The sequence below is a fragment of the Didymella exigua genome (assembly GCF_010094145.1).
Source record: "Didymella exigua CBS 183.55 unplaced genomic scaffold M421scaffold_19, whole genome shotgun sequence".
In the NCBI taxonomy this organism is placed as follows: domain Eukaryota; kingdom Fungi; phylum Ascomycota; class Dothideomycetes; order Pleosporales; family Didymellaceae; genus Didymella; species Didymella exigua.
The window spans coordinates 464,613-492,489 of record NW_022984793.1 but is presented as its reverse complement, the minus strand read 5'-3'; the positions used below and the strand labels follow the sequence as shown (position 1 = coordinate 492,489).

At 52.8% G+C, this 27,877-nt stretch overlaps 11 protein-coding genes across 11 annotated transcripts; 1 reads left to right on the top strand and 10 right to left on the bottom strand.

Moving 5' to 3' along the window:
- The first annotated feature begins 26 nt into the window (after positions 1-26).
- On the top strand, positions 27-1,598 carry M421DRAFT_189438 (uncharacterized protein). Its single transcript, XM_033587971.1, has 2 exons — positions 27-770; positions 926-1,598. The coding sequence occupies exons 1-2, from the start codon at positions 392-394 to the stop codon at positions 1,393-1,395; spliced, it is 849 nt and encodes a 282-aa protein (XP_033447293.1). The 5' UTR covers positions 27-391; the 3' UTR covers positions 1,396-1,598.
- Positions 1,599-1,801: 203 nt separating this feature from the next.
- M421DRAFT_93606 (Yip1 domain-containing family) lies at positions 1,802-2,805 on the bottom strand (the record flags this gene model as incomplete). Its single annotated transcript, XM_033598129.1, has 4 exons — positions 1,802-2,043; positions 2,092-2,610; positions 2,658-2,709; positions 2,761-2,805. The coding sequence occupies 4 exons, from the start codon at positions 2,803-2,805 to the stop codon at positions 1,802-1,804; spliced, it is 858 nt and encodes a 285-aa protein (XP_033447292.1).
- Positions 2,806-3,120: 315 nt separating this feature from the next.
- M421DRAFT_66338 (glycosyltransferase family 35 protein) lies at positions 3,121-6,111 on the bottom strand (the record flags this gene model as incomplete). Its single annotated transcript, XM_033596313.1, has 7 exons — positions 3,121-4,011; positions 4,066-4,494; positions 4,543-4,646; positions 4,696-5,457; positions 5,510-5,587; positions 5,640-5,841; positions 5,914-6,111. 7 exons carry the CDS (start codon positions 6,109-6,111, stop codon positions 3,121-3,123), a joined length of 2,664 nt encoding a protein of 887 aa, XP_033447291.1.
- A 1,016-nt stretch (positions 6,112-7,127) lies between these two features.
- M421DRAFT_66620 (uncharacterized protein) lies at positions 7,128-8,185 on the bottom strand (the record flags this gene model as incomplete). Its single annotated transcript, XM_033596336.1, has 3 exons — positions 7,128-7,473; positions 7,540-7,723; positions 7,951-8,185. 3 exons carry the CDS (start codon positions 8,183-8,185, stop codon positions 7,128-7,130), a joined length of 765 nt encoding a protein of 254 aa, XP_033447290.1.
- Positions 8,186-10,674: 2,489 nt separating this feature from the next.
- On the bottom strand, positions 10,675-12,080 carry M421DRAFT_422272 (uncharacterized protein). Its single transcript, XM_033593110.1, has 2 exons — positions 11,606-12,080; positions 10,675-11,543 (listed from the first exon to the last, which is right to left on the bottom strand). The coding sequence occupies exons 1-2, from the start codon at positions 11,907-11,909 to the stop codon at positions 11,005-11,007; spliced, it is 843 nt and encodes a 280-aa protein (XP_033447289.1). The 5' UTR covers positions 11,910-12,080; the 3' UTR covers positions 10,675-11,004.
- Positions 12,081-12,781: 701 nt separating this feature from the next.
- Positions 12,782-14,541, bottom strand: M421DRAFT_189251 (Septin). The gene is made up of 3 exons (XM_033587970.1): positions 14,095-14,541; positions 13,578-14,041; positions 12,782-13,528 (listed from the first exon to the last, which is right to left on the bottom strand). The coding sequence occupies exons 1-3, from the start codon at positions 14,282-14,284 to the stop codon at positions 12,893-12,895; spliced, it is 1,290 nt and encodes a 429-aa protein (XP_033447288.1). The 5' UTR covers positions 14,285-14,541; the 3' UTR covers positions 12,782-12,892.
- Positions 14,542-15,287: 746 nt separating this feature from the next.
- Positions 15,288-17,668, bottom strand: M421DRAFT_422269 (exocyst complex protein exo70). Its single transcript, XM_033593109.1, has 2 exons — positions 17,161-17,668; positions 15,288-17,113 (listed from the first exon to the last, which is right to left on the bottom strand). Exons 1-2 carry the CDS (start codon positions 17,445-17,447, stop codon positions 15,514-15,516), a joined length of 1,887 nt encoding a protein of 628 aa, XP_033447287.1. The 5' UTR covers positions 17,448-17,668; the 3' UTR covers positions 15,288-15,513.
- A 668-nt stretch (positions 17,669-18,336) lies between these two features.
- Positions 18,337-21,162, bottom strand: M421DRAFT_93600 (uncharacterized protein; the record flags this gene model as incomplete). The annotated part of the gene is made up of 7 exons (XM_033598128.1): positions 18,337-18,404; positions 18,464-18,869; positions 18,949-19,380; positions 19,466-20,034; positions 20,064-20,796; positions 20,835-20,922; positions 21,158-21,162. The coding sequence occupies 7 exons, from the start codon at positions 21,160-21,162 to the stop codon at positions 18,337-18,339; spliced, it is 2,301 nt and encodes a 766-aa protein (XP_033447286.1).
- Positions 21,163-22,021: 859 nt separating this feature from the next.
- M421DRAFT_394930 (uncharacterized protein) lies at positions 22,022-24,937 on the bottom strand. Its single transcript, XM_033590079.1, has 5 exons — positions 24,919-24,937; positions 24,395-24,853; positions 24,041-24,352; positions 23,303-23,614; positions 22,022-23,268 (listed from the first exon to the last, which is right to left on the bottom strand). The coding sequence occupies exons 1-5, from the start codon at positions 24,924-24,926 to the stop codon at positions 22,116-22,118; spliced, it is 2,244 nt and encodes a 747-aa protein (XP_033447285.1). The 5' UTR covers positions 24,927-24,937; the 3' UTR covers positions 22,022-22,115.
- Positions 24,938-25,589: 652 nt separating this feature from the next.
- On the bottom strand, positions 25,590-26,386 carry M421DRAFT_6588 (uncharacterized protein; the record flags this gene model as incomplete). Its single annotated transcript, XM_033596277.1, has 3 exons — positions 25,590-25,806; positions 25,860-26,178; positions 26,269-26,386. 3 exons carry the CDS (start codon positions 26,384-26,386, stop codon positions 25,590-25,592), a joined length of 654 nt encoding a protein of 217 aa, XP_033447284.1.
- A 727-nt stretch (positions 26,387-27,113) lies between these two features.
- Positions 27,114-27,663, bottom strand: M421DRAFT_6587 (uncharacterized protein; the record flags this gene model as incomplete). The annotated part of the gene is made up of 2 exons (XM_033596274.1): positions 27,114-27,412; positions 27,528-27,663. 2 exons carry the CDS (start codon positions 27,661-27,663, stop codon positions 27,114-27,116), a joined length of 435 nt encoding a protein of 144 aa, XP_033447283.1.
- Positions 27,664-27,877: the final 214 nt, after the last annotated feature.

Sequence of the window (27,877 nt, the reverse complement as noted above, 5' to 3'; positions counted from 1 at the left end):
CTGGGGCCTCGATCTCCGTCTCCCTCCGGTTTGCGACTGTTGCGGCCTGCCGTCCGGGACAACTCCTTGGCTGATAGTACGACCACATACAACCCATGATCGATCACCATGGATTGCTCACCTCGAAGCACTTTCCGTCTGCGACGTTGCAGAGAGAAAGGACTGTGGCAAGAGCGAGATTATCTGGGAGCCTTCGCCCTTGAGGGGCCCCGACGAGTCCAGCCCCGTCAACAAGCTCTTGTGGTAGGCTATCGAGGTTTGGTACGCGCTACCTCCAGTGGACCTCAGGAAGGTCAAGTGTGAGGTAGAAGCTGGGTACAAACGTCTCGTCTCCGACGGGACTCTCCAGGATTGCACATCTTCCCCCAAGACTGATCCAAAGACAAATACAATGCTCAGCTACTCGAGTGTCGAGATTCTGACCGCCCGGAGAAAAGTGCTCGAGACGAAGCTTCGCATCCTGAAGTTCAAGAAGGCAAAGCTCCGCTGTATCACCAAAGAAACAAGGTTTCGTAGAGCTTCGGCAATTCCGGATCATTTGTGGAAGATGCAACAACTCACGATTCTAAATCGACGGCTTGCTACGATGGTAAACCAAGCCCTCGACTGTGCCAGGTCTAGGAATTACTCCCTCTCCGTTCATTCGTATCGACGAAAGCTGCCGCTCAAGGGCCTGTTCCGGTCGTTCGTGCCCCACGGTAGTACCCTCCCAACCTCTAGGCACAGTCAGGATCAGGACTGGAAACAGACTGTTCGTATTGGCACGAAGGGTAAAGGCCGACTTCCTCACTTCCTAATGCCTTCTTCAGTGGAAATTTGGCCGCATTCTCCCCATGTGTCACTGTCTAGGTGGCAGGACTGGCCTACTCCTGAGAAGAATGCAGAGCCAGATCACGATTCAGACGCGACTGACGTGAGCGACTAGTTGCCATCCTGTTTCTGGGAGATTTGTGCGACTGCTTGGAATCAGAATTGCGTTCTGCGGGATATTGGGTCGTCTCGGCAAACAGATTCGGCAGAGTGGAGTGTCGTTGTGAAGGAACTCGTCTTCTGTTTCTGCGTTGTTACTGCCCTCTCTACTTCTGCGCGAGAGTAGTGCACCAACGCACGAACCCATTTACTGTTTCATTAATCGTACACTACGCTGTAGGAGAGGTAATAATTCATCAACGCCACATTTCGTCACTATGTGGTTTGTTTTTTGGATCCACATTTTCATTGTCGAGTCGGTGCATACTTGAAAAAAGACAAGGTCCCAACCGTCACGTATGTCGAATGAATAATTTAGCGCTCCCACTCAGCAAGCTACGCTGCTCTAACCATGGTTGTATTCATCTCATTGGATTCCACTTCTGTCGTAAATATCACTTGCTAGTGCCGCACCGTCTTTTTTGACAGAATCTTGTTAAACACTTCCGCGTCTTCTTGTTAAGAACAACACTGATTTGCTGTATCGACTACTCTTGAGTGCTAACCATAGTGCAACATAGCTCGCGTTGGAGTCAGACCAGAACAATTCAGGCAGACAAGGCCATCCCGACTAGCCTCTGTGAATCAGCATGCCTCCACTAGTTGAGGCTCTTCTACCACACCTGTTAGGCTGGCGGTTCTTGAAAGAAGTTCATAGCATTTTCACATATCAATGCGCAGCTCCGAGGGTTACAAGTTGACTAATATAACATCGGAGTCTGCCGCGAAGTGTCTCCCCCGAAACGCCGTGTCGAGCACATGAATATATAAATTTTACAAGCGCGAGAGGTGTTCCTCCAATGTATCCTCCGTGTCCATGGGCGCTCCGAACTCAGAACAGCATTCGTGCCGGATCTATCTTCTCGTCGTTTCCCTTGTTCGGGCCCACGGGACTCGTTGCAGCGAAGAATAGCACCTTGATCGCAATCGCGAAGCCAGCGTGCAGCGCCAGGACGACCACGAGCAGGATCTTGCTTGTCTTGTTCTCGGTCGTCGAGAGTACGGGGTACAGGTTTCGGAGCAAGAAGGTTGCGGAGAACGCCAGGCCGAGGGCAACGAACGTGTAGTTAAGGACTGCTCTCATTAGCACAATACAATATGACCGGAGACGTGAGGACTTACTTGAAATCGGACTCCAGCTCACCAGCGCAACTATAATCCACACCAAATTCGCGTACCCATATAGACACGCGCACTCGAGCAGATTCGCACTCTCACTCCCATACCACTTCAACACGCCCCACAATGCCACAGGCACGAACGCGGTGTATCCATACACCAAGCCGGCAGCCCCACTCAGTAGTTTGAAATCATACGCGAAATGATCTTTCCCCTGGTGGGCCAGGTACTGGTTGATCGTCCCCGTCAAGAAGAGGATTACCACAACCGTCGTCGCAATCCACACGGGGCCGTACAAGTCGGGGTTTCCCTCGAGCACGTCGAGGAAGTTGGCGCGCGGGTATATGGTGGCCGTGCAGCGGCGCAGGACCTCATTTGTGTCGACGTCGAAGGCTTGCGCGTAGAAGGAGAGTGTCCAGAGGAGGTGTTTGCGCGACCCGGACGCGGAGGCGGTTGCGGGTTGTGGGAGAAAGGAGGAGTCGGGTTGGATCTTTGCGCCGCGCGAGGGCATTGTTTCGAAGTCTGCGAGGAGTATTAGATGGGAAGTATAGGCATCGTGGTAGGCGTACTGGAGCTGTGGAATTCAAGGTCCTCTTGCAGGTCGGTGTGGCCTAGGTCGCCCTGGGAGGGGATTAGCAACGGGGTTCACGTCTGTACAAGAATCTAGCCAACCTCTTGGTCGACGTCGACGACGACATCGTAGCCTCTGTTTGCCATGCTGGGTGTGTTTGAAGCTGGCCGTGACTTGAGCTTGCTACAGCTCTAGCTGCCAGATTGCCGTTGTTGACGTTACGCGTGTCACTAGGGTCCAGGTTCTGATTGGCTGCATGAGAGCCCTCGCATCGTCAGACTCTTGCCCCATCGAGCATTATGATTCAACGCACAGCCGTTTGAGCGATTTATGGATATCCATGAGAACAAAACTAATTTCAAAGAAATTATGAAGCTATCCACCAGTCCACGGGTCTACTTGAGCCATCCAGACATACCAATGTTTAAGACATTCGCCTCGATGCTACATCATAACTACATCTATGGGGCAGGCTCATCCTCGGGAACCAGCGGCTCGACATTCCAGATGCTTTCAGCATACTCGTCGATACACCTGTCGCTGGTGAAGAAACCCATACGGGCGACCGTCAAGATGGTCTTTGTTGTCCACTCCTCAGTATTCTTGTAGCTCTCGTCGATCGCTTCCTGGGTCTTGATGTAGGAGTCGAAGTCGTCAGACACGAGGTAGTAGTCACCGTGATCGACGATGCCATTCAGCAGTGCCGAGAATCGCTCTGCATCGCCGAACGTGCCCTTGTGGATGTGGTCAAAGACATTGGCGAGCTGGGGCTCGAGCTCGTAGTGCTTGTACAAGTGGGCGTGACGAAGGTCCTCAACATCCTCAGAAAGGTTGCCGAAGAGGAAGATGTTCTCCTCGCCAATTTCGCGGGTGATCTCGATGTTGGCACCGTCGCAAGTACCAATGATGAGACCCCCGTTGAGACAAAACTTCATGTTACTTGTACCACTGGCTTCAGTACCGGCAGTGGAGATGTGCTCGCTGATATCGCTGGCAGGGACGATAATCTCGGCCTTGCTGACGTTGTAGTCCTCAAGGAAGATGACCTTGAGCAGGTCACCGACGTCCTTGTCGTTGTTGACAACCTCTCCGACCTTGTTGATAAGGTGAATGACGGTCTTAGCCATCCAGTAACCAGGCGCAGCCTTTCCACCGAAGATCGAGACACGCGGGGCGAGCTTCTTCCTCTCCTCGGGCGACATGGCCTTGATTTGGAGGTAGCGGTGGATGACACCGAAGATGTTGAGCTGCTGGCGCTTGTACTCATGGATACGCTTGACCTGGACATCGAAAAGAGCCGCCGGGTTGACCTTGACACCGTTGTGCTCCGCGATATGTTGGGCGAGACGAACCTTGGCAGCGTATTAGTGAAAAGTCCTCAGAATGCCGCCCGGGTTCGAAATTACCTTATTCTCATATTTTATTTCTCGGAACTCTTTCCTGAACTCCTTGTCATCGACGAAGGCCTCAAGCTTGTGCAGCAGGGTCAGATCCTTCAAGAACTCGTGACCACCAAGCTTGGAAGCAATGAGCTTAGAAAGCCTGGGGTTGGCCTGGTGCAGCCATCTGCGCGGTGTGATACCGTTTGTGACATTCGTGAACTTGTCAGGTCCGTAGATCTTGACAAAGTCCTTGAAGATAGTAGTCTTGATCAGATCGGAGTGTAGCTCGGCCACACCGTTGACCTTATGGGAACCAATCAAGGCGAGGTAGGCCATGCGAACCATCTTTGGCTGCGATTCCTCAACGATGGAGACCCTGCCAAGAAGCTCACGATCATTAGGAAAGTTGCGCTCGACGAACTGCAAGAAGTTGAGGTTGATGTCGAAGATAATCTTTTTAAGTTAGCATTCCAACTTCGGCTTCGGGGTCTTTAAGCTTACCTGAAGGTGGCGGGGCAAGAGGTGCTGCATCAGAGGGACTGACCACTTCTCGAGCGCCTCAGGCAGGACTGTGTGGTTGGTGTAGCCAAATGTCTTCTGCACAACTGCGATATGTCAGTCGCACCAAAGCCTGTATACCGTCAGATGACTTACTGCTCCATGCATCATCCCAATCCAAGCCCTCAATATCAACCAGAATTCTCTGAAGCTCAGGAATGGCCAATGTCGGATGAGTGTCGTTCAGCTGGATAGCGACCTGGTTAGGGAACTCCTTCCAGGCACGCTTGCTCTTCTTGAACCGGCGCACGATGTCGTAGAGCGAGGCAGCACACCAGAAGTACTGCTGCTTGAGCCGAAGTTCCTTTCCACGCTCGAGGTTGTCGTTGGGGTACAGAACAGCCGAGATGGTTTCCGCACGCTGCTGGTCCGCTACGGAGCTCTCGTACTCGCCAGAGTTGAACTTCTGAAAATCGAACTCCCCGCTGGCAGCCTTGCTGCCCCAGAGACGAAGGTTGTTGCATGTGCCGGTCTTGTAGCCAGGAATTGGGACGTCATAAGCCACAGCCTGTACTATCTCGCCACCCTCCCAGGATGACTGCTGCTTGCCATCGTCATCCTGCCAGCGGTTCACATGACCGTAGAACTGGATGTCGACTGTGATGTCGTGTCTCTGGAACTCCCAGGGGTTGAAGTCGAGCCAATAGTCTGGGACCTCGACTTGGTATCCATCCACGATCTCCTGCTTGAAGATACCGTATCTGTAACGGAGACCGTAGCCCCATGCTGGGATGTTCAACGACGCCATCGAGTCGAGGAAGCAAGCGGCGAGACGACCAAGACCTCCGTTTCCCAGGGCAGCGTCATGCTCCTGCGAAATGACATCCTCCATGCGGAAACCAAGGTCAGCGAGACCCTCTGCGAACGTGTTAGCGATATCAATGGCTCTCCGTTGGAGGTGGTCACTCACTGGCAGCGATATCCTTCGACTCGACGTTAAGCATAGCATTGTCCAAAGCACGTCCCATCAAAAATTCAAGAGACAAGTCTGTTCATGTCAGTCAATTCCATTTCCCGCCGACAAATCTTGGTCATCTTACAGTATACACGCTTCGGATCAGCGAATGTCTGGCTCTGCTGTGTCTTGTTCCAGTCCAGGACCAGGCGATCTCTGAACGCCAGGGCGGTTCCACCATACGCAGCCGACTCATCGCAGTTGAACAGCGAGCGCGCAAGGGTAGTTTCGATATGACGGACTGCCTCCTTGCTGAACTCGTCCGGTGTGGAGAAAGGCTTGGGCATCTGTAGTCTTATCAGTACCCCACAGTCGATTGGAGCTACCCCGCAATCGAGGTACTCAGCGGCTCGACTTACGAATTTCCTCCATGCCTCACGCTGGGGCTCTGGGATGCTGTTCTCGACAGCCTTGATCTCACCGGGACCGAAACCGGTCACTGTCCTCTTGTGCTTCGGACGAGTGAAGTTGGCTGGCCCGACGGGACCTTGGAGATCTGCGAGCGGGGCGCTGGTCGAGGGACGGCGCTCGCGAGGCGAAGGGGTCGAAGTCGCCATCTTGAGGATGTCAATTGCAGAGAAAGGCGAATTGCTAAGTGAATGTCGGTGTCGCACAGGAGAGGGAGGGGTTGAAGGACGAATTGTGGAGGAGAGGAGGGAGGAGAGGTATGTTGAGGAAGCGCCGGAAGCTTAGGGAGGAGGATGCAAGCTTAGCAAGCCTGTATACTCGCGTGGTGATGCAAGTGTTTACCGAACAATATAGCAACGGGTGTTTCGCCGCAAGAACGAGAGCTCAGAACAGGCAGACAGCAGGAGCGAGGCACAGTCACAGGTCAATTAACATTGGGAGATACTGACGACCTTCATCAAACGCGGGGGAGCGATCGAGGCTGACAGCTAGCAACAGCTGTTGAGCTGCAGCTTGATGCAAGTGGGGTAGCCGGACCTCACGCCAGCCACAAGAGACCAAACCTCGAGTTTTAAGCGGCTGGCTAACTCGACTGAGGGTGCATTCTGAGGAATTGATAGAGCGCTACGCGTTTCAGGCATAAAGAAGGCGGGGACCTTGGCATGGCCAGAAGTCGGTGGTGTGATGGAGGGGAAAGAAGGTGACGTCGGTGGATGCTGAACGCAGAGGAAATATCGGTGTGCGCTGTGCGGCTCTTGGCGGGAGGAGTAATTACAGGAGCGGAGCCTGCTGAACTGATTCGTGTACATCATGTCAGCCTTGCGTATATGGTCAAGTCACGAAGCGAATCTGTGATATATAAGGGGTGTGTAGTATGATGTTAAATGTATTATTGTGCAATGCTGCGCTACAAGATGCTAGATGGTGCAATGGGAATGGACTACCGGGTACAGTGGGTATCGTGCAAACAATGCCAAATCATGCAACAAATGAGGTCAATGCGCTGACCATTGGAGCCAAAGAGCGCCGATGAACGCCTGAATGCTGATGCTGCTGAAATTCGGAGTGACTGGATGTGTTGGAACAATGTGGGTATCGTAAGCGCTGCAAGAGAAGCGAAGCCAACGCTCAAGGCGAAGAAGGCGATGCAAAAATGGAAAGACACCTAAGGACTAGGCTCCGGTGTCTGGACGCCATTCTTCCACATTGCTGTGCCCGACAGATCAATGGAAAAATTTCGACGACGGTCGGCTTTGATAGTGTCAGTCTCGCTGGCCAGGCTTGCTGGCCTGGTACGCTGCATGTCTCGCAGCATGCTCTCCATCATGCCCTCAGTGATACGACAAAGACCGTAATCCATGTCGTGAAGGATCGAACGCTTGGTGGCTTCAAGCTCCTGAATAGTGAACTGGTCACGACTTATGCCTACTGCCCAGTAGTGGGCTGAACGACGAGTATCGCTGAAGAAACCATGTGCGAGAGACAGGGCAGCGAGGACAAGTATATCTGGGCTGACGAAGGCATGATGACATATGTCAGTCTCCATGAAATACTTCAAGTCCCTGACATAATTGGACGGCAGCAGGGTTTCCCGCCACGTCGCAGCGAAGCGGTACGAAAGTGTGTCAAGGATACAGGCAGCGAAGGCCACAACCTCGTCTTGCAGATATGATCGTTCCAGAATCCCGCGGATGCCAGGCACAGAAGGTCGAATTGTGGAGGCATTCAACAATACGAGGTTGGCAAGATGGGTCGCTTGTGCTAAAGATAGTAGTCAGCATTCGTGTCCAATAAGTGTGGCGAGTAGGGCAAGCATTGACGGGAGAACACATCGATCGACAGGAACACCGTGGAATGTGGGTTTCGAAAGAAAAGGAGATTGGACTGCCATGACGTCGCGCGAGTTAGGCCGTGCCAGCATGCAGGGGAACGTCGCTCAGCCGAGCAAATTCCACATGTCCAAGACCAACAACAAACTTGTCATTGACTGGAAATGTTGCATGTGTAATTGTGCGATGTTGAATTGTTGGAAAACTTACCGTGTTGTTCAGGAGCAAATTCTTGTAAGTCTGACGAAGCTGATGTTGACTTCCCGATGGTCGTGTGCTCCTTAGCTGGGGGAGGGGTTGGCAGGTTGGAGAGAGAGCCGCAGGATGCAAAGTAGAGGTCCAGCTCCTCATCGGTCATGTCGCTGGTAATCGAGAAAGCTGGCGAGAGTTCCATTTTGAGTTCGATAGTCGTCGTGGTCTTTGCGGTTTGCGGTTTGTTTCAATAGTCGCGGATTCAGGGCTTCTTGTACAGCGAAGGTTGATGTGGTGTTGCTCGAACGATCATTCCAGTGTTTCGTTTGTCGAGATGTAAAGTCAAGGATCGAAACGTCGTGGTGGCTTGATAACAGTCTGCGAAGGGAGTAGAATAAAAGGCCTGACAACGAGGGCATCCACAGTATTATATACTGCTGTCCCAAAAAGACGACAGTATTCGAAACGGTGAAGCGGCTGACAGGGCGCTCACTAGCTCCGTGTAGCTCCTTAACCCGTAGCGGTCTCCCTGCCGCAACACCAAGCCTTACCTGAATACCTAGCGCGCTAGGCAGTGCAGTAGGGGGCCATGCAAGCGAAAATTGAATGTTCGGGCGGCAGCCGTGCCGTCAGATGTGCGGTACGCAATTGTGGATGCCCAAGAGTGTGCGAGGCTGTCAGAGCCGTCAGTAGTGAAAGATGGTGGACGAACTGCATTGGAGCTTCCCCTTCCGGCAGCCACAAGTGCAGCACCCCGCACAGGAATGCTCTTGCCATGGCGCGATCTCACACACAACGACGCGATACCAATCTACCTATCTTGATGGTTCTCCAGATCTGCATTCCAAGCTGCTACTGTACGAAGTACCGGACAAGGTTTGGTTGATCGCATGAAAGCTTCGCCTAAGGCCGCCCGCCCGTCTCGTCCACCGGTGGGTAAAGGGTCTTCAAGGTGTCGATGACAATGTCCGCCATTTACCCACTCATCTGCACCACTTCCACTGGAAAGACGGATGAGGAATGTTTCACATCGTCAAGCGGCCGTTCTGCATCGCCGTCAACACCATGTCACCATCACGCCACGCACGTACTTACGGCACCCACCCGAGCATAGCAACCGGCGAACAGCGAACAGGTCCGACTCCAACGCACTCACCGCCAACTCACGTCAACTGGTCTGCCTCCGCGCGGCGGTGCAGCGGCGTCTGTGAAGCGCGGACGCGTGCGTATACGGGGGCTCGGGCGTGTTGTACACCCGTATGCTCCTCTTTCTCAAGCACACACCTCCACACCAAGCCGCCAACGGCTACGTACCCGCCTGCTAACCCTCAAGTTGACGATATCCACACGCACATTCTTGCGCCAGTCCCTAAACGCAGCATGGGTGTGGTGTTTCTGGGTGCACAGCGACTCATAGGAGATCTTGCAGCCTGTCGTAGGATTTATGGTGAGAGGAACGTGCTTCGCTTCAATCATTCAATGTTCCGAGATCCTTCACATGCCTGTGAGATGCGCTGGCCCATATTACAGACCCATTGCGCTAGCTGAAGGAAGCACGAAGACACAACGATGGGACCGAATCGTCTACAAAGCCGTGAGAGCGAGTCCCTTGGGTGTGCGTGCTGACAGGAGCGTTCTGCACATTGGTGAACATTGCTTTCGACATCCGGGATCCTGCACTGTGCTGCAGCCTGCAGGTTGTGTTGAGGCCTGTCCCTCCATGTCATAGACTTTGCCTCTCGAACAACGTGGAAGCAAGACGTGGAAGCGAACGCTCAAATGTGCTCCACGGAAGCAGTCATCTGGGCCTCGCCCAAACCCACAGATGTGCATTGCATCTGCAACGGCAAGAGACATGTCCAGATCAAGGAACAAGAACTCCACTCCAGTTCCACCCGCATACTCCACAATGTTTTCGATCCTTCTGTTGAGCATCTCGATCACGCAGAGAGGACCTGAAGCACAGGCACACAAAGTCGCAAGGCTATCAGTCCTGCACATCTTCGAAGCTTCCAGCCAGCTTGCAACCAGCCAGCTTGCAAGAGTGTCTCATCTGTAGAATTTACTTCACAATATTGATGTCTGTAATTCAAAGACCTGCGAGCATCTTAACCTGCAATGATGTGATCATCATCGCATCCACTGAAGGGCCTTACAAAGCCCTGCATATCGCCAACCGGCATCTCGCGGTCGAAGCCTCCAGCCAGTCCACAAGTCTACAAGCTCACGGCAAGCTCCACGACAAGCTCGACTCGAATGTTCTGACACGCGCCTCCCACATCATCGCACATCGCGTCCAGACTTACCGACGCTATTCATCAACATTATGCGCTTCAAGTTGGGCTCCAGTTCGATTCAAGCCAAAATGCGCAAGCAAAGGCGACCATTGTACGTCAGTGTTAGTTTGTGGGAGCTAGTGAGACACAGCCGAAAAGCCTTTTAGGTGTGTGCGACTTTTAGCACGGCAGTTGAGTGTAGCGCGTGAACAGAAACACCGTATTTCGCTTCCCTATGCCGTCTTCTGGGTTGTCGTGTGAGCAGATGAACGGCGTGAGACATCGCTATGGGCGTTGTATCGATAGGTCAGCCTCCACAGCTCCTGTACAGCCGTAAATGCAAGGGCTGGCGAACGTGTGGAAAGTGGGTGCGGCTGAATATATGCTCTGACCCGTTTGTGCGTAGTGAAACGTTGGAGTATCAGAAATAACATATTCAATTGCAAAGAACGCCACTCTACAGCTACGAAAATGCTCAGAGGTATATCCTGGTTACACATGGATAGCAATGCAGACCAATCCGACTTCAGCTCCGTTCTGTCATGCTCGCCATGAGCAGAGGACCGCTCACTTTTCAACATATCCATGAACGCACTCGTTCGTTATCCATTCCAACTTTCGACTCTCAATTTTGTGGCGACCGTATAGCTCATACGTCATAACTTGTCATACCTCAGACCTCCAACGTGCTCTTAGCACCGCGAGTCATCAAAGGCAGGTCGTTGTCGCACGCATGTCGAAGCGCTTACTGGGCCTTCTTGGGAGCAGCGCCCTGCTGCGCGCCGACGTACTTGCGGATGTCGGTCGCGTCAGCAGCCTGACGAACGATGTTCTTGAAGGTTGCCCAGCCCTGGCGAGCAGCGGGAGGGGTGCTCTGATTGGCAAGCTGAGCATCAATGCGGCCAGTAACCTGGTTGATGGCGTCCTGGACAAAGCTGCTCTGAGCGTAGCGGGCGCGGAAGAAGACGGTGTAGACGGCGAGCAGGATCCACGAGCCCTTCTGGAGGATGAGAGCGGAGCCAACAACGCGGAACCAGAGAGCGATCTCGAGAAGTGCGACCAAGGTCATGCTAGCATCGTAATACTCCTTCACGAACTTGCCAATAGTCTCGGCGAAAGCCGAAGAAGTGGGCTTAGCGCCAGGCGCCGAAGCAGTAGGCTGAGGCTTGATAGTAGGGATCAAGTTGGAGCGCACGTAGGTCGCAACGTGGAAGATGGAGTAGACTGTGAAAGGCAACAGAGCCAGAGGGATCTGGCGCATGAACAGCCAGACGAGCGCCATGACTAAGGTGCTGTTAGCTTGTGCTGCAAAGTTGCTGAGAGCTCCATATGCTGCGAAAACTTACTCAGGTACTGGACGTTCTCATCGGTGGCCAGGGCCATGACGCCGCCCTGCTTGCCGGCCCTCATGCGGGCGCGGTACGCCTTGTAGACAACAATACCATATGTGACACAAGCGGAAACGAAGCCTGTGCGGTACGCAAAGGCGGCCCACGCAGAGTTGTAGTTGAAGGTAATGTAGGAAAGACCGTATCTCAGCGACGCCAGCAGCAGAGTAACGTGGCCGGCGAACCACGCGAACTGGAGGGTCTGCGCAAGCGCAGCCAGGCGCTGGCCCAGAGGAAGATTGGCAGGCGGAGGAGGGGCCATTGCGGGATTTCGACTGTGTCGTGTGGGCTACGTAATGTGCAGCTTATACAGTCAGCGAAGCTCAGGGTAAAGACTGCTATGTGCAAGGCGCAGAACCAATGGTACTCGAGCTTTTACAGGGCAGTTGAGGGTATTGCGGAGGGGTCGAGTGCAATCTGGCAAGAAGCGGAGGCTGGCGCTGTCTGTTCGGCGCTCGGGACCCGCTGCTGCTGCTTATGACGCCGCTCCCTGTGCGTAACCCAATGAGTGCAACTTACCGAAGACGAAGAGATGATAGACCCCAAATTGGAGTTCAACAGTTGAATGAGGCAAATTATATGCGGAGGATGAGGTTGTATGAAGAGGAATGGGCGATCAACTTTTGTAGCTTCAAGCCGGGCACGTAAACCAGGTCGTGGGCGTTTGGGGTGATGACGGAATGCTGTTCGCGCTTCCACTTCCAGCTGTTGGCTGGCGTGCACGAGCCTGATAGCGCCCTTCCACGCCTGCCGCACCCTGACGATCGTCAAAGGCGCAGGGCAGGGCAAACGTGTGAGCCTTGGAAGGCTGAGGCGAGAGCTTTCGTAATAATGATCATTCACTCAGCGCATGTCGAAAGATCCAGTTCACTACTCACAAAGGAAATTCTCGCTACGATGGTTGTAGAATACATGAAAAGAAGTATCCTGTCGCTCCCCCACGTCGCCCGAGAACAACTGCCCCATGTACTAAATAATAAAAGAGTTGAAGGGAACACAAGGGAACCGGAAGGCGCGCAATGATGTTGGTATCAATCAACAGCCGGGGATATCTGGACCAAGAGACGACACCGCTGCCTTTTCCCGCCAAAACCACACCGCCGTGAATTAGTCGTCTGTCGATAACACCCAGTGGTATCGTCAAGCGGCATCATATTAAACAAGTCTGTAAGAGGGAGGAGAGAAAGAAGCGGGGGGTATAAGCCGAGCAGGACGTCAAGACGTACTGACACCAAGGAGACGGGCTTAACGAAGGGAGAAACCCTTCCTCTTGCCCTTCTCTTCCAGCGGCCGGCCGGACTCGATGCGTGCCTTCTTCTCATCGAGCTCCGATCGTTGTCTGTCGAGCTGGTCCTTCATCTCCTTGTGACGGGCGTACAGCTCTTCTTCGCTCTGTCGCAGTTTGCTCTCCTTCTCGTTGACCTTCTGCTGGAAGACCATCTTCATCTCCATCTCCATCTTCTGGAGTTTCTGCTCGTGCAAAGAGCGCTCCTCCTCCTGCTTGACCGCAGGGTTGACCTCCTTGAACACGCTGGAATCTTGCTGGACGCCCATAGCTGTGAGCTTTTCAGAACGGTAGTTCTCATAGAGCATGTTGTTGGTGTTCTCCTTGAGCTCCTCCATGTGGGTACGAATGAGCATCTGTCGCAGCTTGACGAAATCGCAGTGCTCCTCGTTGTCGACTTCAACAACACCCCATGGCATGGCACGACCACGGACCTTGCGGCCATCAGCCGTGATAACCTCGTCGTTGGAACCAACAACAGCGAAGGGAACCTTGGCCATGATCTCCTGATTCTCGGCAATTGTCTCTTCATCGTCGAGCTCGTATCGTGGCCCTTCGAAGATCCGGATGCCGTGGTGCTTGATGTCTGCGAGGATCTCGTAATTGTCAGTATAAACGCAGTTTTGTTTCTGGGCAGAGTCTTACCCTCTTCTTGAAGTTGTCGATCTCGTCGTCGGATACTGTGTCAGCCTTGGCAACAACTGGGATCAGGTTGACCTTGGTGTGCAGCTTCTTCATGACCTCGACATCGAGCGGCTTGAGCGAGTGTCCAGTAGGCTGGATGAAGTACACAACAGCGTGGATGCGGTTGTCAACTATGTTCATGCGGTTGACCTTGTTCTCGGCGTCCAGGTAGGCGTCAAATCGTGCCTCAATGTTCTTAACGATGGGGTCCCACGATTCATCGTTGTTGATGAAGTCGCCGAAACCAGGCGTGTCGACCACGGTCAATCGCAGACGAACGCCGTTCTCCTCGATGTCGGCGCTGATAGACTGTATGGAAACAGTCTTAGAAATGTCGATGCTCGGGGGCTTGCGCTCCTTCGGCGGGTAGAGGGAGGTGTTGAACAGTGTGTTCACGAGGGTGGACTTTCCGAGGCCAGATTCACCTGTTTTTCGATTAGTGCACCGCTGGCGGCTCATTGACTTGGTGCAGACTTACCAACGACCATGACGTTGAAGTTGAAACCCTTGCGCACACTCTTGCGGTGCCACTGGTTGGGCAGGTTTGCAAAACCGACATAGCCTGTGAGCTTTCTACGCACGATGTTCAGGTCCTGCGCCATCTGTGCTGCAAGCTTGGGGTTCTTCGCTGTGATGGTCTGGGGTGTTGCTGCTAGGTTGTTAGCCATGGCGAATGTGCGATCCACAATAGACGGACCGTTCGCGGTTGTTGGTGGTGATGGGGACGCACGCGAAGGAGGAGCGGGCGATACGGCGCCGTTGGATTCTGTGTTTACGGTTAGCCGTTAGCCCCTGTGTGTGGGAAGGAGGGTGGTTGCGGCCGTTGGGGACGGCAACATCAACCGGTGTCAGAGCGGCATTGAGTTTGTTGCACGCCCCCTCCGCTGTAGCATGTATGCCTAGAGCCGTAAGGGAGATTGCAGCTCAAGCAGCTGCCGTAGACGCGGGAGATGAGGGCTGGGGGGTTCTTTACCCATGGCGGCGGTGCGAGCTGCGGTCGCAGTGAGAACGGTGTGAAGTGAGAGGCGTCTGTTGGGCGATGCGTGATCAGCAGAATGTCTTCAAAGCGTGGAGCGGCTGCCCGTGGTTTCTGCCAAACAATCTGGAGACGCGACGCAAGCCAAACCCCGGAGAAATAAAGTGAAACAAGGAGGACGTAGGGCGAGGCGGCGTACCGGTCGACGTTAGCTATGCTTTCGCGTACAGCGATGCTCTCTGAGCAATGGAATTGGGAGGCTGCAGGTGACTGCGAGCGTGAACAGCGTGGGTGCGTGGATGCTGCGACGTTGAAGGAGGCAGGCTTGACCAGACCCCTTTCCACCAGCGAAGCGTACTCGCAGGGATTGGAGAGCAATGTTGACGCTAAGCCAAATTCCCCGCTCAGTGAGCCACGGTTGGTACAGTCGAGAAGAAAAGTGGAATTGGTGCAGAGCGCGCAGTAGATGTCGTCTGGCGGCTGCAGAGTGCAATTGACAGCTTGCACGTCGATGTGGGATGATTCTTGTATTTTCGTGCCTCGAGTGGCAGTCGCGCACCACAGGGCTCGAAAAGGAAGCTGTCACGTGCACACTGTGCCACAACATCAAGAACATGGAAATTACACCCCAGCGATCGGCGCGCAAAAGGGATGTGCTTCCTCACAGCATTACACTCAAAGGAGCAGACGGATTGCACATAGGTACGGTGTGCTACCTTCGCATCTTACTATTCTCTCTGCTTCTGGCCTACCGTGCGTGGCTCTTTAATGCACCATCTTCGGTCCCAATGATGTATAACTTATATATCCAACTCCTGTCGCATGCATGGTCGCCTATCCAGTGCCCACCTCGATTCAATGAAAAAAACGCAAACGCAGGGTATTGTGCGAAAAGTCCAATCCAATGCCAAAGACAATGCATCAAGCGAAACTTGTGAGCGCCTTGTTGAGCTCGACTTTGTCGTACTTGACATACTTGCCCTTGCCCTTATCAATCTCGCGGTACTTATCGTAGAAGCGATTATAGAGGGGCTCGATGATGTTCTGCACTTCCTTCGACAATGCCGAACGCACCTCGGCCTCCATGGCGTACGTCTTGTGGCGCGCGACTAAATCTTCGAAGATGGTGTTGAAATTCTTGAACTTCTCTTTGATCGCGTCCTTGTCCTTAGACCCAAGACCCTTCACAATGGCTGCGGAGTCGGCTGCCCCGCCACCAGAGTGTGGCCGATCCTTGGAGCGATTCGTGTACTGCACGTCTAACAGATGACCTGACGGCTCTCGCCAGGCTTCGAGATACATGGCTGAGCTCGTCTTGCGCCAGGCTTGAAGCTTTCCTGCATAGCTTTCCATGAGTGGAGCAAGCTCGGAATTGCGAACGACTCGAGTGACAATAGCTATGTTGTTCGCCAGAAAGATGCCCTGCAGGGTCTTGCCCTTCAACAAGATCTTCGCTTTGCTCATGAGGTTTTGGATCAGGGTGTCGATTGTGTCAGACGCATACGACGCGAACAGCTTGACCACATCAGGGCTGACATCAAGGGTCGTTGATGATGTATTTGCAGAAGGGTTGTTCCACCCGCCTTCACCCAATGATGCCAGTATCGAAGATAATGGGTCCAAATAGTTGGGCATTTCCTGCAGGCGGCGCATGGTCTCTGTTGTGATTGGAACAGCCGCTCCGTCCATCGGTAGGGCAACGAGCGTTTGCGTGCGCACTCTGGTATCTTCGATCAGCTTGCTTAAGGAGGTTTTTGACGTCTCGCGAATGGGCTTGACGCTGTCATAGATTTGACCTTTGAGTGTGCCAGTGGATTCTTGTAGGCGTATAGACAACGTGCGTACCATGCCGCAGATCTCGTACCCGAGGAAGCAGTCGGTAAGGAGATTTTTCTGAATGTGGCCGTTCAGCTCACGTAGTGTCCGGCTGAATTCTGCCAAAGAGGGCTGGCAGGTCGCCTCGCAAACTGGCATCCATTCAGGCCGCGCGAAAACGTTGGAGATATTATCGTACTCAGCAACGAAGATTCCCTCGATCGCCTGCACGTATGTGCCAATCCCGTTCTGCCCTTTCTTGTACAGTGCATCAGGCTGCACTTTCCTGGCTGTAGCGACTGAAGCCTGAGCCAGGCTGCCCAACGAGCTTTCCAGGTAGCTGCCTCGAATGTCTGCGTATTTCCTCTGTGTTGGCGTTGTAGACAAGTCCGCCTGCGATGTGGAAGCAACAGCTTGGGAGATATGATTGTTGATACCGCGCAGAGTCGACAGCTTCTCCCCCGGTAGGTGTGGAAACGGCTCGTTCTTCGCAACAAATTCCAGGGCCTGGAGCTTCGTTCTCGAACAATCTTCCAGTATGCTCCGGAATACGTCCTCCAGTTGCTTGTTTCCTAGTTTCAGGAGGCCGTTCAATTGCGCGATCGCCTGTTCGTTTGATCGAAGATTCGTGCGCTTCAGGTCGGCGAGTGCCATTGTGGTCCGGTCGAGAGATGCAATGTAGTCGCGAAGGTCGCCTCGTCCGGGCCTGTGCTATGTCAGTCCTGATACTCCTGTCCGACAGCTTCTTCGTACCCAGCTCTGATGATCCTCTCCTCGCGCTCGCTCTGATCTCTCGGCGCCCTGAGTCTCTCAATTGCCTCAATCACCCTATCGATGTTGCTTGTCGCAATCTGGAGTTTCTGTGTGTTGCCGTATATTGGGCTGATTGCATCTTGCACTGCTTTCCCGCTGGCATCGAGTCTGTTGACAGACGCTTGGATCTTCTTCGTGAGCGTCTTCATCTTGTCCATGTTGGCGTAGAGTACCTCGACCTCGGCGCTTTCTTCGGCCAGAGCCGGGGGTTTGCGCGGGCCCACCATCGTGGCGGGAGGGCGCCTGCCTGCGAGATTTTGAGAGAAGAGGTATGAGGGGATGCGCCTGCCTTAGGTAGGGACGCTGGACCCGTGGCAGCTACAAGCGATCGTGAGGGCTGTCGTGACCGCGGGGGCCAGATATGGTAGTCTATAAATGTGGCAACATATACAAAGAACAGAAAGTACAAATTAGGGCGTAGATTATGAAGGAGGATGGTTAGTGTGGTAATGCTTGCGGAGAGCTGCGGGAGATTGGAGCTATGACGAACAAGGGTCGACGTGAGGCGCACGGTGCAATGAACCATCCCTCGACCACTCATCTTTCGCAGAGATGCAATTTGTCTCTTGCACACCAGCAATGCGTTTCACAGCCGTGAGGCTCTCAAAATACTCATTCTGGTACTGAGACGCTGCAAGGATTGGAGGGGCAAGCTACTGAGTGTAGCGTCCTCCAGCGAGGCTATCGAGCTGTCAAAGTAGCGGAGTGTTTCCGGTCGCTGTCAATGCCGCTGTCAGACGTGCGAGACCTATCAAAGCTATTGAGCGACGAAAACGATGGATCAAAATACAAAATGGCGCCTGGAGGTAAACGAGACGTTATAGGATGATGATAGATTGGAAGCCAAGAAGTGCTGGGAATTGGGGACAACGTTTGCGTTTTTTATTTGAGGACAAGGCTTGCATATAAGTGTACGGTCGGCGCGTATCCAGGTCGCTCATTTACTCTATGGAAGACGGCTCGTAGTCAATCACGGACTCACACTAGATCGCTTCCCTACTAATAAATGGCATGCAGCTTGCTGCGCAGCCAGATTTCGATATAGTCCGTAAACCCCCTCGAATACACCGAATCCGTTCTAAGCTGAATGTGATCTTGAACGGCGCTCCTTCAGGTCTACAATATATCCAACTCGTCATTCTTCTTTTCACTGCCGTCCGCCTCTTCTCCTGCATTTTCTTCTTCTTAAGTGAGATGTTCTCAAGAGATAGCTCAAGCGAGCTAGACCTTGTATGAACCTCACCTGCTGAAGGGCCCCCAAGCTTACTCCGTGTCTTACTTATGCCCAAGTTAGGAGCGCCGAGTGCGGGCGCAGTTGAACTGCTTGTTGGAGGTGGGAGTGGTCCTATAGCGCCTTGTGGCGAGTCATCGGCAACTGGGACGTAGTGAGGAGGGGATGATGCCATCGACGGACCGGCTGAGAAGGGGAGAGCCTTTGAGGGAGACGCCTCCGAGACAATGAGGCCCGACAAACCCGAAGTAAGTGTCTTTCTGTTGCCCGGGGCGGCCCGATCTGCACGGGAGTCGTAGTCACCGAAAGCGTCTGAAAAGAAGTGATCGCTCATTGATCGTCCCTCTGGGGGTGACAACGTGAGTAAAGGAGCACGTGCATGGCCAGATGTCCTATCATCGCTCTTTGGCGACTTTGACTTCGGAATGACTTGCTTACTCTCCAAAATTTTCGCAAATCTCCTGCGTAATTTGGCCTTGCCTTCTGCAAAAACATACTCGCGGCTCTTTAGGAATCCAGGGTGGTAAGGCAATGGCAGACCATATAGTATAGTTCCCTAGATAAAGGATATCAAGCTTGATGCCAGCTCTGATGAACTCTACAAGTGCATCACAGGTCGGGCAACAACGCTTCGAAACTGGGAGGATGTTCATGGTGTTGAGCAATGCGTCGGTAACCTCCTTTGGAGGCAAAATACGTTGCGAGTTCTTGTAGTCGCCGTCATTCGCCTTGACGGTCTTCTCAACGAACTTTGCTCGATTTGTAGCGAGCAGAAACAGACGCATCGAGATAGTTTCGCAGTGGTAGGTTCTGGTGAAGCTGCGGTTTTCTGATGTGGTGGTGTAGAGCTTCTGTTTGGCAAAACCGTATCCCTTCTCGTCCAGCCATCGCTCAATCTTCTGGAACTTCTCATCCGTCAGAGGTCGCCCCTGTTCGATCTCAAACTCCCGGAGGAACTTTCTAACAGGGAGCTGCTGATCCCGGAATGCCGATGAAATGTAGATTTCCTCGAACCTGGTCTTCTTGATCTACTCTTCCATTCTCTGATCTTGTGCGGTCGGGTTCCTTCAACTCATCAAAAACGCGAGAGCCGTATAATGCAGAAAAATGAGGTCCAATTACGTCAAAGCGGCCGTCGCCCATTTTGACACCCTCTTTGGCATCTAAGAAAGACGGTTCGCCGTCTTCGTCAGGATCGATCTTCGTCTTCTCGAATCCCTCCTCAATCTCGCTTATGGAGGAGTCTGACTTCTCAGAGCTCGAGATCTCGGACTTTTTCGGTGGCAGAGGTGTCGTCGAGCCAGCAGGAAGTTCTGGGTACTGCGGCAGATTCGAGCTCGTCAATTCGAACAATGTCTGAATGAGGCCCAAACTTGTGACAACATATTCACGGAGCTGCTCCTTGAGTATTGTGAATAGCCTAAGCCAGATCGATGCTTCTTGGGTCAGCGCGTTAAGTATTTTGGAAAGATCTCCAAGGAGAGTCTCCCGCCCGACTTCACTCTCAATATTGCGTTCCGTTTCTGTATCGTCAGAAACTGCAACCTCGCTTCGACGTTGATCACGACAGCTGCCAACAGTGTCTGGAAATGTTTCATGAAGTCTTCTGTACATACAATGGGATTTCCCCCATCGATGTCTTGTTTCAAGTCTTGAAGTTCGGCCGTCATCGTGTCCGTTTCTGCAATCGTAGCCCGTTGTTTGCTGTCGATCAGTGTATGTTGCGACATTGCTGAGCTGCTCGCAAGACGTTCGATGACATCAGCAATGATCTTTGTCTGCTTGCGGCTCAACGACTTGTTCAACAACTTCGCCTGCCTCAGAACCTCGTGGAAAATATCGGCTTCTCCAGCAGCGTGAATTTCGTCACCATGCTTCTTTATGTATTTAAATAGGTTCCTCTCTTTTCCTCTCTTCACCTGGCCGTACATCTTGGCGGTCGACGCCAAGACGACGTAGTGCTGCAACGTCTTGTGAGCCTTATTCTTATCTTCAGATGAGTGAGTGGCCTTGACCAGCTGAATGAAGTTGTTCACATGATCACTGAACGTGACCTCCGTCTTTGGGTGATCATTGACTTCCCGGATATCGTCGACTGTCTTTGTCAACAGCCATCGCCCAATGGACCCCTCCACATCGGTGCATGTTGTCTGCTTAGTTTTGACGAAGAGCGGAGGATACTGAACTTGAAGAGTCGGATCGTTATCCCTCTGATCAGGCCGCATGTTGTCAGTCAGCGCAACGTTTGGAGTCGTGTTGTTGTCGGCATCGTCATTTTGGTCGTCTTGATCAAACGCTCCAAGGACGATGGACTTATCGCCACTCGCTGTGGCTGCGACACAATCCTTATGGCAAATACAGAAGTACATAATTTTTTACGTACTGGAACAGCAGGCTGTTTTTGTCCGAGCCTTCGATCTTGTTGGTCGTCCCAGCAGTGGGTGCGTCGAGATTCTTCGTCCAGGCCAGCGCTGCGGTAATGAAGTGCACTTCAAAGAGCTGATCGGACGTGATAAACTTGTTCTCTCAGCCAATGTCTGGTGTATCAGAAATGATGGCGTCGAGTGAAAGAGCTATGCGGGATCGGGAAGGTCTGAACGAGTGTCAGTTGTCTGAATGCGTTCGCAGTCTGTGGTGGCGTGAGGGTGTTCTTTGCGAAGCGAGAAGAGTTGATGAAAGGAGCTTTCGTGATTTTCGTGCGCAAACCCCATGTCGGTGAAAATCTGGTTCAAGTTTGGCAGTTGGCGAGACCCTTTTCGACAACGTCCAATGAGGAGACCGAACGTTGTCTGCTACCACGGGTCAAAAGCAGAAACATTGCGGTGATTAACCAAAGCTCTGAAAGTGGGGCTTTCGCTTGAACACAAATTAGGCAACGCGGTGGCGATTCGCGGGTGGTCTCAGTGAAGGGACGAGGAATCATCACCGCACTGCAGTGGGCTGCAGCAACACGGCTAACGGGGTCGCGACAATGAGTGTACCGATATAAATAACGCTTGTATGGTTCGGTTTAGATCGAAATGTTCTAGTTGCAGTTTCCATTCAGCTTCTCATTCTCGAAAAGCCAGAGTACGCCTGTATCATCTGCCCCATTCTGAAAGAAGAAACGCCGGCAAACCGCTGAACCTGGCAGACTCCTAATGAAAAGTCTTTGAGCCTACCTCACCATTGATAAGATCATCTCGTGGGCAAATTTCCCTAGGTCTTATGCTTGCCCAGGGGACCCAGATCTGGAGCCTTGCGCCGCGAGCACGTTTGCTGAATTCCCACAAACCCTGTTTTTTTATGCGTCGAACACTATGCGCGACAAAAGATTCAGGAATTTACAGGTCATTGATCAAGTATCTAGAACCGCAGGTGTGATTAATATCAGTATGCCCAAGTATCTAAGTATCTAAAGATCCTCAGGCTGAGTTCAATTTTATGACACCGTGTATCAGATCCTTCCTCTTCGTTCGGATTCCCAATACAAGAGCCCACGCTGACCCAGAAATCGTCGAGGATAAGGGGTGGATGGGAGCCTCGCGGGCTCGACTCTCTCTTCATGACCGGCTCTTGTGCCTGCTCCACCCCAACCAAAAACCTCTCTCGCAGCCATGCCACTGCCTGTGCAGACACCGAAATTTGCCTGAAGCTGCCAAGAAAGAACCCTCTTTCGCTTGACCTAAAGCCCACACAGCAAATCGTCCTGCCCCTTACGCTTGCCCAGGACCCCAGTATCCGGAGCCTCAAGCCACGGGCACGCCTGCTGAGCCCTCACAGGGCCCGTTTTGAACACAAAAAGTAGCTCATGCAGCTCATCGCGGAGCCTCTGATGCTGCGTCTTGACAAACTTGCCGCTGTCCAGGAGCCCATCAGCAGCCTCGCGGAAACCTTTGAGTTGGGCCATGACCTCGGACACGAGATCTCGACAGCACTGCGCCCAGCGCTCCTTCAGCGTCTCGGCGATATTGGTGGCCATGACCGCTGAGAATTTTTGCATCGGATATTCGGGCGCGCAGAGGCTCTCTTGCAGGCCCTTGCAATGGCGCGCGTATGCGCCTCTGCCGCCGCAGATGTCGAGCACTGTGTCACAGAAAGGCTTCATCGCCAGAGCCACTGGAGCATAGACGTTTGTCTCGGTCTTGTAATGGACGTAGGTGGCGCGCAGTTTGCTCTCGAGTCCAGTTCGGAGTTTGCCTTGTGCGAGTCCAATTCTGCGCGCCCTCGTTTCGAGCGCAGCGCTCGCGTTGCTCTTCAGCTCAGCATGGCGCGTCAAGTTCTCGATATGCGCTCTCAGCTGTGCCAGTATGAACTGCACTGGTGCGTTGAGACTTGTGGTCAGGTCCCCAATTTGACCGTTGATTCGATTTCGCCACTGTCTGATGAATGGCTCCATGATGACCATGATCTCGTTGTTCATATTGAGACCTTTGGCTACACCATTCACAGGCATACCCTTCTCTCTGAGCAGCTTTAGGAATGTTGTCCAGAACGGGCTTGGATATCTGAAGCCCTTCACGATGCTTGCGATACCTCTCAGAATGCCTTCCTCAGCCTTGTCGGCGCCCCAGGACTTGATTACACTCTTTGGTATCTTACAATCTGCAAAATCGTCTAGGGTGATCTCCAGTCTTGGAAGCCAAGCGACGAGGTCTCGACGCATTCCTTCGTACATAGAGTCGCCCTTGAATTTTCCAAGGATGCGCAGAATTTGGCTGACAATGTCTGGTAGCATCTCATGGACGTGATATTCGGGGTTGTCGTAGTTCATCCGAGCTGGTACCCCAAGCAGGTATTGTCGCAGCCGAGAGATTCCTGCAGCCTCGACAGAGAGCCTGGGGGGTTCGTAACCATAAGGGTTCTTCGCACATTGCATATTGTCGAGCAGATTTGAGAAGCACTCTCAACTGGACGCCCTTCTCGCGGAGAGCCCGCTCGATGTTATCCGCTTCGTGTTTGAGGTATGCAGCTCCTGGTGCCTGCAGCACATAGTCCTGGTACTCGTTGATCAGACGATGGTTCTCTGTCTGTGCTCTGCGTAACTTCGAACATTGCTGCAAACACCATGCTTCGATGGATGGAGGTTCTCTTATGGACTGCACCCTCTGTGCCAGATCGTCCAGAAGCACATATTGCAACAGTGAGCTCGATATGACACAAGTACTGTATAGCCGAGACCACCTACGTCAGACTTATTCGCAACTAGAAGATTATTTCGCACTCCAAGGCGTTTGAGTGATAGATCGTGATACACTTTGTGATTTTCGTTGGTCACGATTCGCTAGAGCTGAAGCAATGACGATCTCGAAGTCTGCCCGCTGGCGGAATTCTTCAATCAATGCAGTACGAATTTGATTGTCGTCACCAAAGCCGAATATGTGTGTTAGTGAGGTTCTTCGCATGATTGAAAACTGCATACCTGGCAGGTCAAGGAACTCCAAGTTTTTCCTCAGGAGGATGTGGCCCGTTTCAATTCGCAGGGGCTTCACTAGGGGCCACAGTCGCTCAGTATCTTCTTAAACTTCAGGCAGATCTTTGTCAGGAACTACCAGACGATGTTTAAAGCCACCGTGTGCGCCGATCTCGAGCAAAAGCTCCTTGGCATACCTGACGTATTTAGCTATGAAGCTAGCATGTCTCATTTCCTCAGAAGAGAGGGCATCCATCAGCTCGACGCCCCGTTCTGGGCTGCTGTCGGCCTTGAAGATAACACTGAAGAATCTCTTGGCTGTTCGGGCGCTTTTTATGATCTGCTCCCTCTGGACATCATTAAGCAGAGGTAACTCTTGACTTTCCTCGTCGTCATCATTTTCGATTCCGGACTTTAAGTTATACAGGTCTTGCAGCAGACTGCATTGATCGTGGGTGTAAGTGTAGAGTTCAATGTTTACGAGGGAACCCGTCCCTGTATCGCCGAGTCTGCTCTTCTACACAGTCGTTGATCTCTGCATCATTAGGTACTGGATTAAGACATCGCTCTCCTGGGAATCATCGCTGGCACCGATCTTGTGCGCGACGATAGTCGGAAATGCCGTGCATGCAGAAGATGATGATGAGACATGCACAAGGTCACGACCGAAAGCTGAGCATAGACATTGTCTCTTTCCCATGACCTGTTCGCGGAGAATCGCAATACAAAGACTCTTCTTGTGCGATACTGTCTTGGCCTCTTCCAGTGCTGCGCAGAGTTTTTCGATCTCAGCATCGTCGGCGGAACGTTTGCTCATGGTGGTGAGAAGGCTGGAGCACATATGGTGAATCTGGGTCGTTGCATAGTTGCGATCGAGGCTGTACCACGGGTGGTACGGGAGTTTCTCGAAAATCGCATCGTAAGCGATAGCCTGGATCGTGGCGCGCTCTTGGGATCGAGAGAAGGACAGTAATTTCGCCGGCCGCTGCGAATCCAGAAGCCTGGATTGCCTGTGCTTACACAATCAGAAGTCTGGATCACTGAAAGGAAGTCGCATGATCCGGGAGGCACTTACATAGACATGATGCTAAGCGTGGCCTGCCGACAAAGCCGGAAGCTGAGCTTGTGGTAGTACTGGCTAGTTAGAAAGAGTTGCGGACGTCACAAAGAATGATGTAGGAAGGGTCTATAAAGAGTATAGGTGGGCGAGGACGTGGGGGCCACTGTACAAGTAGTGGCGTCAAGTGAGAGTGTTCATGCCCTTTGCGCGTATGTCAAGGTAATTCTGTGGCCACCGCGCGCGGTACAGCAGGCTAAAAGCGAGATCGAAGACAATACCACCAAACAGGCCCTCTGAAGACATTGCCGGCTTTGTAATGATGAAGAGCCAAGCCTGAGGAAGCAAAAGTGTATGTCTGCGAATCTGCACAATGTCGAAGCAGCATGCGGCGCAGCGTCGCATGCCGGGCGAAAGAGAATGTTAGAGAGAAGCCAGCAAACGAGCGTACTCGTCATGTTCGTAGAAGAGAAGTAGAAGGCGCGGTCTTTCGGAACCGATGTAAGGCGTTCAGGAAGGGAAGGGGGAAAAAGGAACGACACTATTGATCTCTTCTGTCGGCCGATTACTCTGTGTCTGAAAAGCTATCTCATGGGTTGAAAGAAGAATGCGTACATCCCTGATGCTCTCAAATTCAATGTCATACTTTATCCCATATGCAAGCATCCACGCCTCCATCAGCCCCACGATCAAGTGCCAGGAAGGAGATCTACCTCCATCTTAATCTTAACAGTCCTCGCCTTCTTCGCAGCGCGCCGCGTCTCTGCACCAGGACACTGGGCGTTGAGCACGGCAAGCGTCGCACTGAACCTTCGCAGCTTCCTCGCCAGATCCGCGCGAACCCCAATGTGCTCTGCCGACATGACCACGTCGTTCTCCAGCAGCTCTGCCAGGCCTGCGCGAAATCTCCAAACAGCAGCTTGATAGATTCGATGTATCGCGCCTCAATGGCCTCCCACTGCTCGTATTGACGAGCCCTGATTTGCTTTGCGATGGAGTCGGGGAGTGCGGGTTTCTTGTCGTTTTGCTTGGTGATTACCGCGATCAGCTCCTTGCACTGTAGCTTGTAGATGCCCCTGCGCTGTTTGGGACGTTCGTGCATGCGCAAATCGTTGATGCAGTCGTAGGCCGACCTCATCTCCCGGGCAATGGGGCACTTGATGTCGTCCTCGATAGTGAAGTGTTTGTAGTTCTCGACCACTGAGGCTTCGAGCTGGGTGCTGAGGTTGTCTTGAGGCAGAGTGATGCGATGCGCGAGTTTCTCCAGTGTGTCGGATGCTTTTTGCTTCAGTGCTGGGATACTGGCGGCATCTCGCAGGCGCTGTGCTAGCGTCCTGATGGTGGCTTAGATTGGAGTGTCGAGCTCACGCATCAGTTCCTGAGCCTTGGGCAGCGTTGCTTTCTTCCACTTGAGAACATAGCCTTTGTACTTGCCCAGGAGTTCTTCGTTGAGATTTTTGCCGGCATGAAGACTGTATGTCGACATGCCGCCATTTCGGAGCATAAGCCAGAACTTTTGGTATTGTGCTTTCTCTACGGAGTCCTCTTGCGCCTCCGTGAATAAGAGTTGAGATGGGTCTCGATGCTCTGAGCAATCTTACTCCTCGTTGTATCATCCCATGCTTTGGGAACGAGTGTCTCCGGAGCGACTTCGAATAGACTTGTGAGCGTAGTGTCTAGCTTAGGGAGACAGTCTACTAAGTAGTTGTGCAAATTGGTAACATCGATGTCGTCATCAAACCTGGTCAGGATGCGTGAATACATTTTCTTCGATATCGGATAACACCTCGAAGACATGATTAGACAGATCTTCGTAGTTCCCCTCGGCTGGTAGCGCCAGGAGAGCTTGTCGAAGTGCGGGGATGCCAGTACCGTCTGGGTCAAACGGAGGATCCCGAAAAAGTGCTCTGCTATGTCAACAGCCTTTTGCAGTGCTTTGGGCACCTTTTTGCATTTGGGGTTTTGTTGGCGGGCCGTGTGGTTGCAACGCCCAGGAGATCGTCAGAGGATTCTTCTCTAGCGGATTCCTCGTCGTGGTTGTGGTTGTGGTTGTGGTTGTGGTTGTGGTTGTGGTTGTGGTTGTGGTTGTGGTCGTGGTCGTGGTCGTGGTCGTGGTCGTGGTCGACGTGGTCGTAGTCGTCTGCCTCTGATATCTCATGTTCCTCTTCGCTCAATTCCTCGTCCTCGAGCTCGGTAGGTGCGTACACGTCTGCTTAGCGGCGGATGTGCTCCTGCATGAAGTCGTGGATGTCACCAAGTTCCAGGTAGGTGACCTTGACACCACTTTGTTCGGCGTCATCGCAAGCGCCGTCCTTGTACTCGATGATGGTTGCAAATGCTGTGCACGCGCTCGAACTTACGGATGCGTCGACCAAATCACGATTCATGAGAGCGTTGATTGTGGAGCTCTTCCCAACACCTTGATTTCCGACTATCGCCATGTTGAACTTCTTTCGCTGAGGAGTCTTCTTGGCGCGGTCAAGGACTCTAAGCAGATCGGCAATCTCCAAGTCTGTCGCCTTGCAGTCTGCGACAGAAGCCTAGTTTGTCGCACATCTGCTGAATGGTGGTTCGAAGGGAGTCGGTATCCAAGTTATACCAAAGCTTATCCAGGAGTTACTCAGTACTCGGATCGTAGACATAGCCGTCATGATGCTTGCTTGTGCCGGGGGGGTGTTCTTGCCGAGTCTTCCGATCAATGAAGTCGAGGCATGTGCGGAGTTTGGCAGCCTTTGGCGCTCGTGTCAGCGGTCGCTTCGACATGTTGGTGGATGAGCCGCAGTGGGTGACTGTGTGCGTGGTGTGATGTCAAGTAATGTGCGGCAGTAGGTTGGTTGTGTGGTGGAGGAAGGCGCCTAATGACAGGCGGGATGTACTGATATAGGGCTGTGAAGTGGGTGCATCAAGTGCGGTGAAGTGAGTACATCAAGGGCTGTGAAGTGAGTGCATCAAGGGCTGTGAAGTGGGTGCATCAAGT

Bases quoted from the DNA above. Each gene is read 5' to 3' on its own strand.
- M421DRAFT_189438 (XM_033587971.1), top strand. From the start codon at position 392: ATGCTCAGCTACTCGAGTGTCGAGATTCTGACCGCCCGGAGAAAAGTG. The intron at 771-925 runs GTAAAGGCCGAC...GTGAGCGACTAG, and splicing joins TGTTCGTATTGGCACGAAGG to TTGCCATCCTGTTTCTGGGA.
- M421DRAFT_422272 (XM_033593110.1), bottom strand. From the start codon at position 11,909: ATGGCCCCTCCTCCGCCTGCCAATCTTCCTCTGGGCCAGCGCCTGGCT. The intron at 11,544-11,605 runs GTAAGTTTTCGC...ACAGCACCTTAG, and splicing joins TGAGAACGTCCAGTACCTGA to TCATGGCGCTCGTCTGGCTG.
- M421DRAFT_422269 (XM_033593109.1), bottom strand. From the start codon at position 17,447: ATGGTGGGCCCGCGCAAACCCCCGGCTCTGGCCGAAGAAAGCGCCGAG. The intron at 17,114-17,160 runs GTACGAAGAAGC...GACATAGCACAG, and splicing joins GAGAGGATCATCAGAGCTGG to GCCCGGACGAGGCGACCTTC.
- M421DRAFT_189251 (XM_033587970.1), bottom strand. From the start codon at position 14,284: ATGGCTAACAACCTAGCAGCAACACCCCAGACCATCACAGCGAAGAAC. The intron at 14,042-14,094 runs GTAAGTCTGCAC...ATCGAAAAACAG, and splicing joins CTTCAACGTCATGGTCGTTG to GTGAATCTGGCCTCGGAAAG. The intron at 13,529-13,577 runs GTAAGACTCTGC...GACAATTACGAG, and splicing joins TCGACAACTTCAAGAAGAGG to ATCCTCGCAGACATCAAGCA.
- M421DRAFT_394930 (XM_033590079.1), bottom strand. The intron at 23,615-24,040 runs GTATGCCAAGGA...AGTCTGACGTAG, and splicing joins TTCATAGCTAAATACGTCAG to GTGGTCTCGGCTATACAGTA. The intron at 23,269-23,302 runs GTGCGAAGAACC...CGAACCCCCCAG, and splicing joins TCTGCTCGACAATATGCAAT to GCTCTCTGTCGAGGCTGCAG.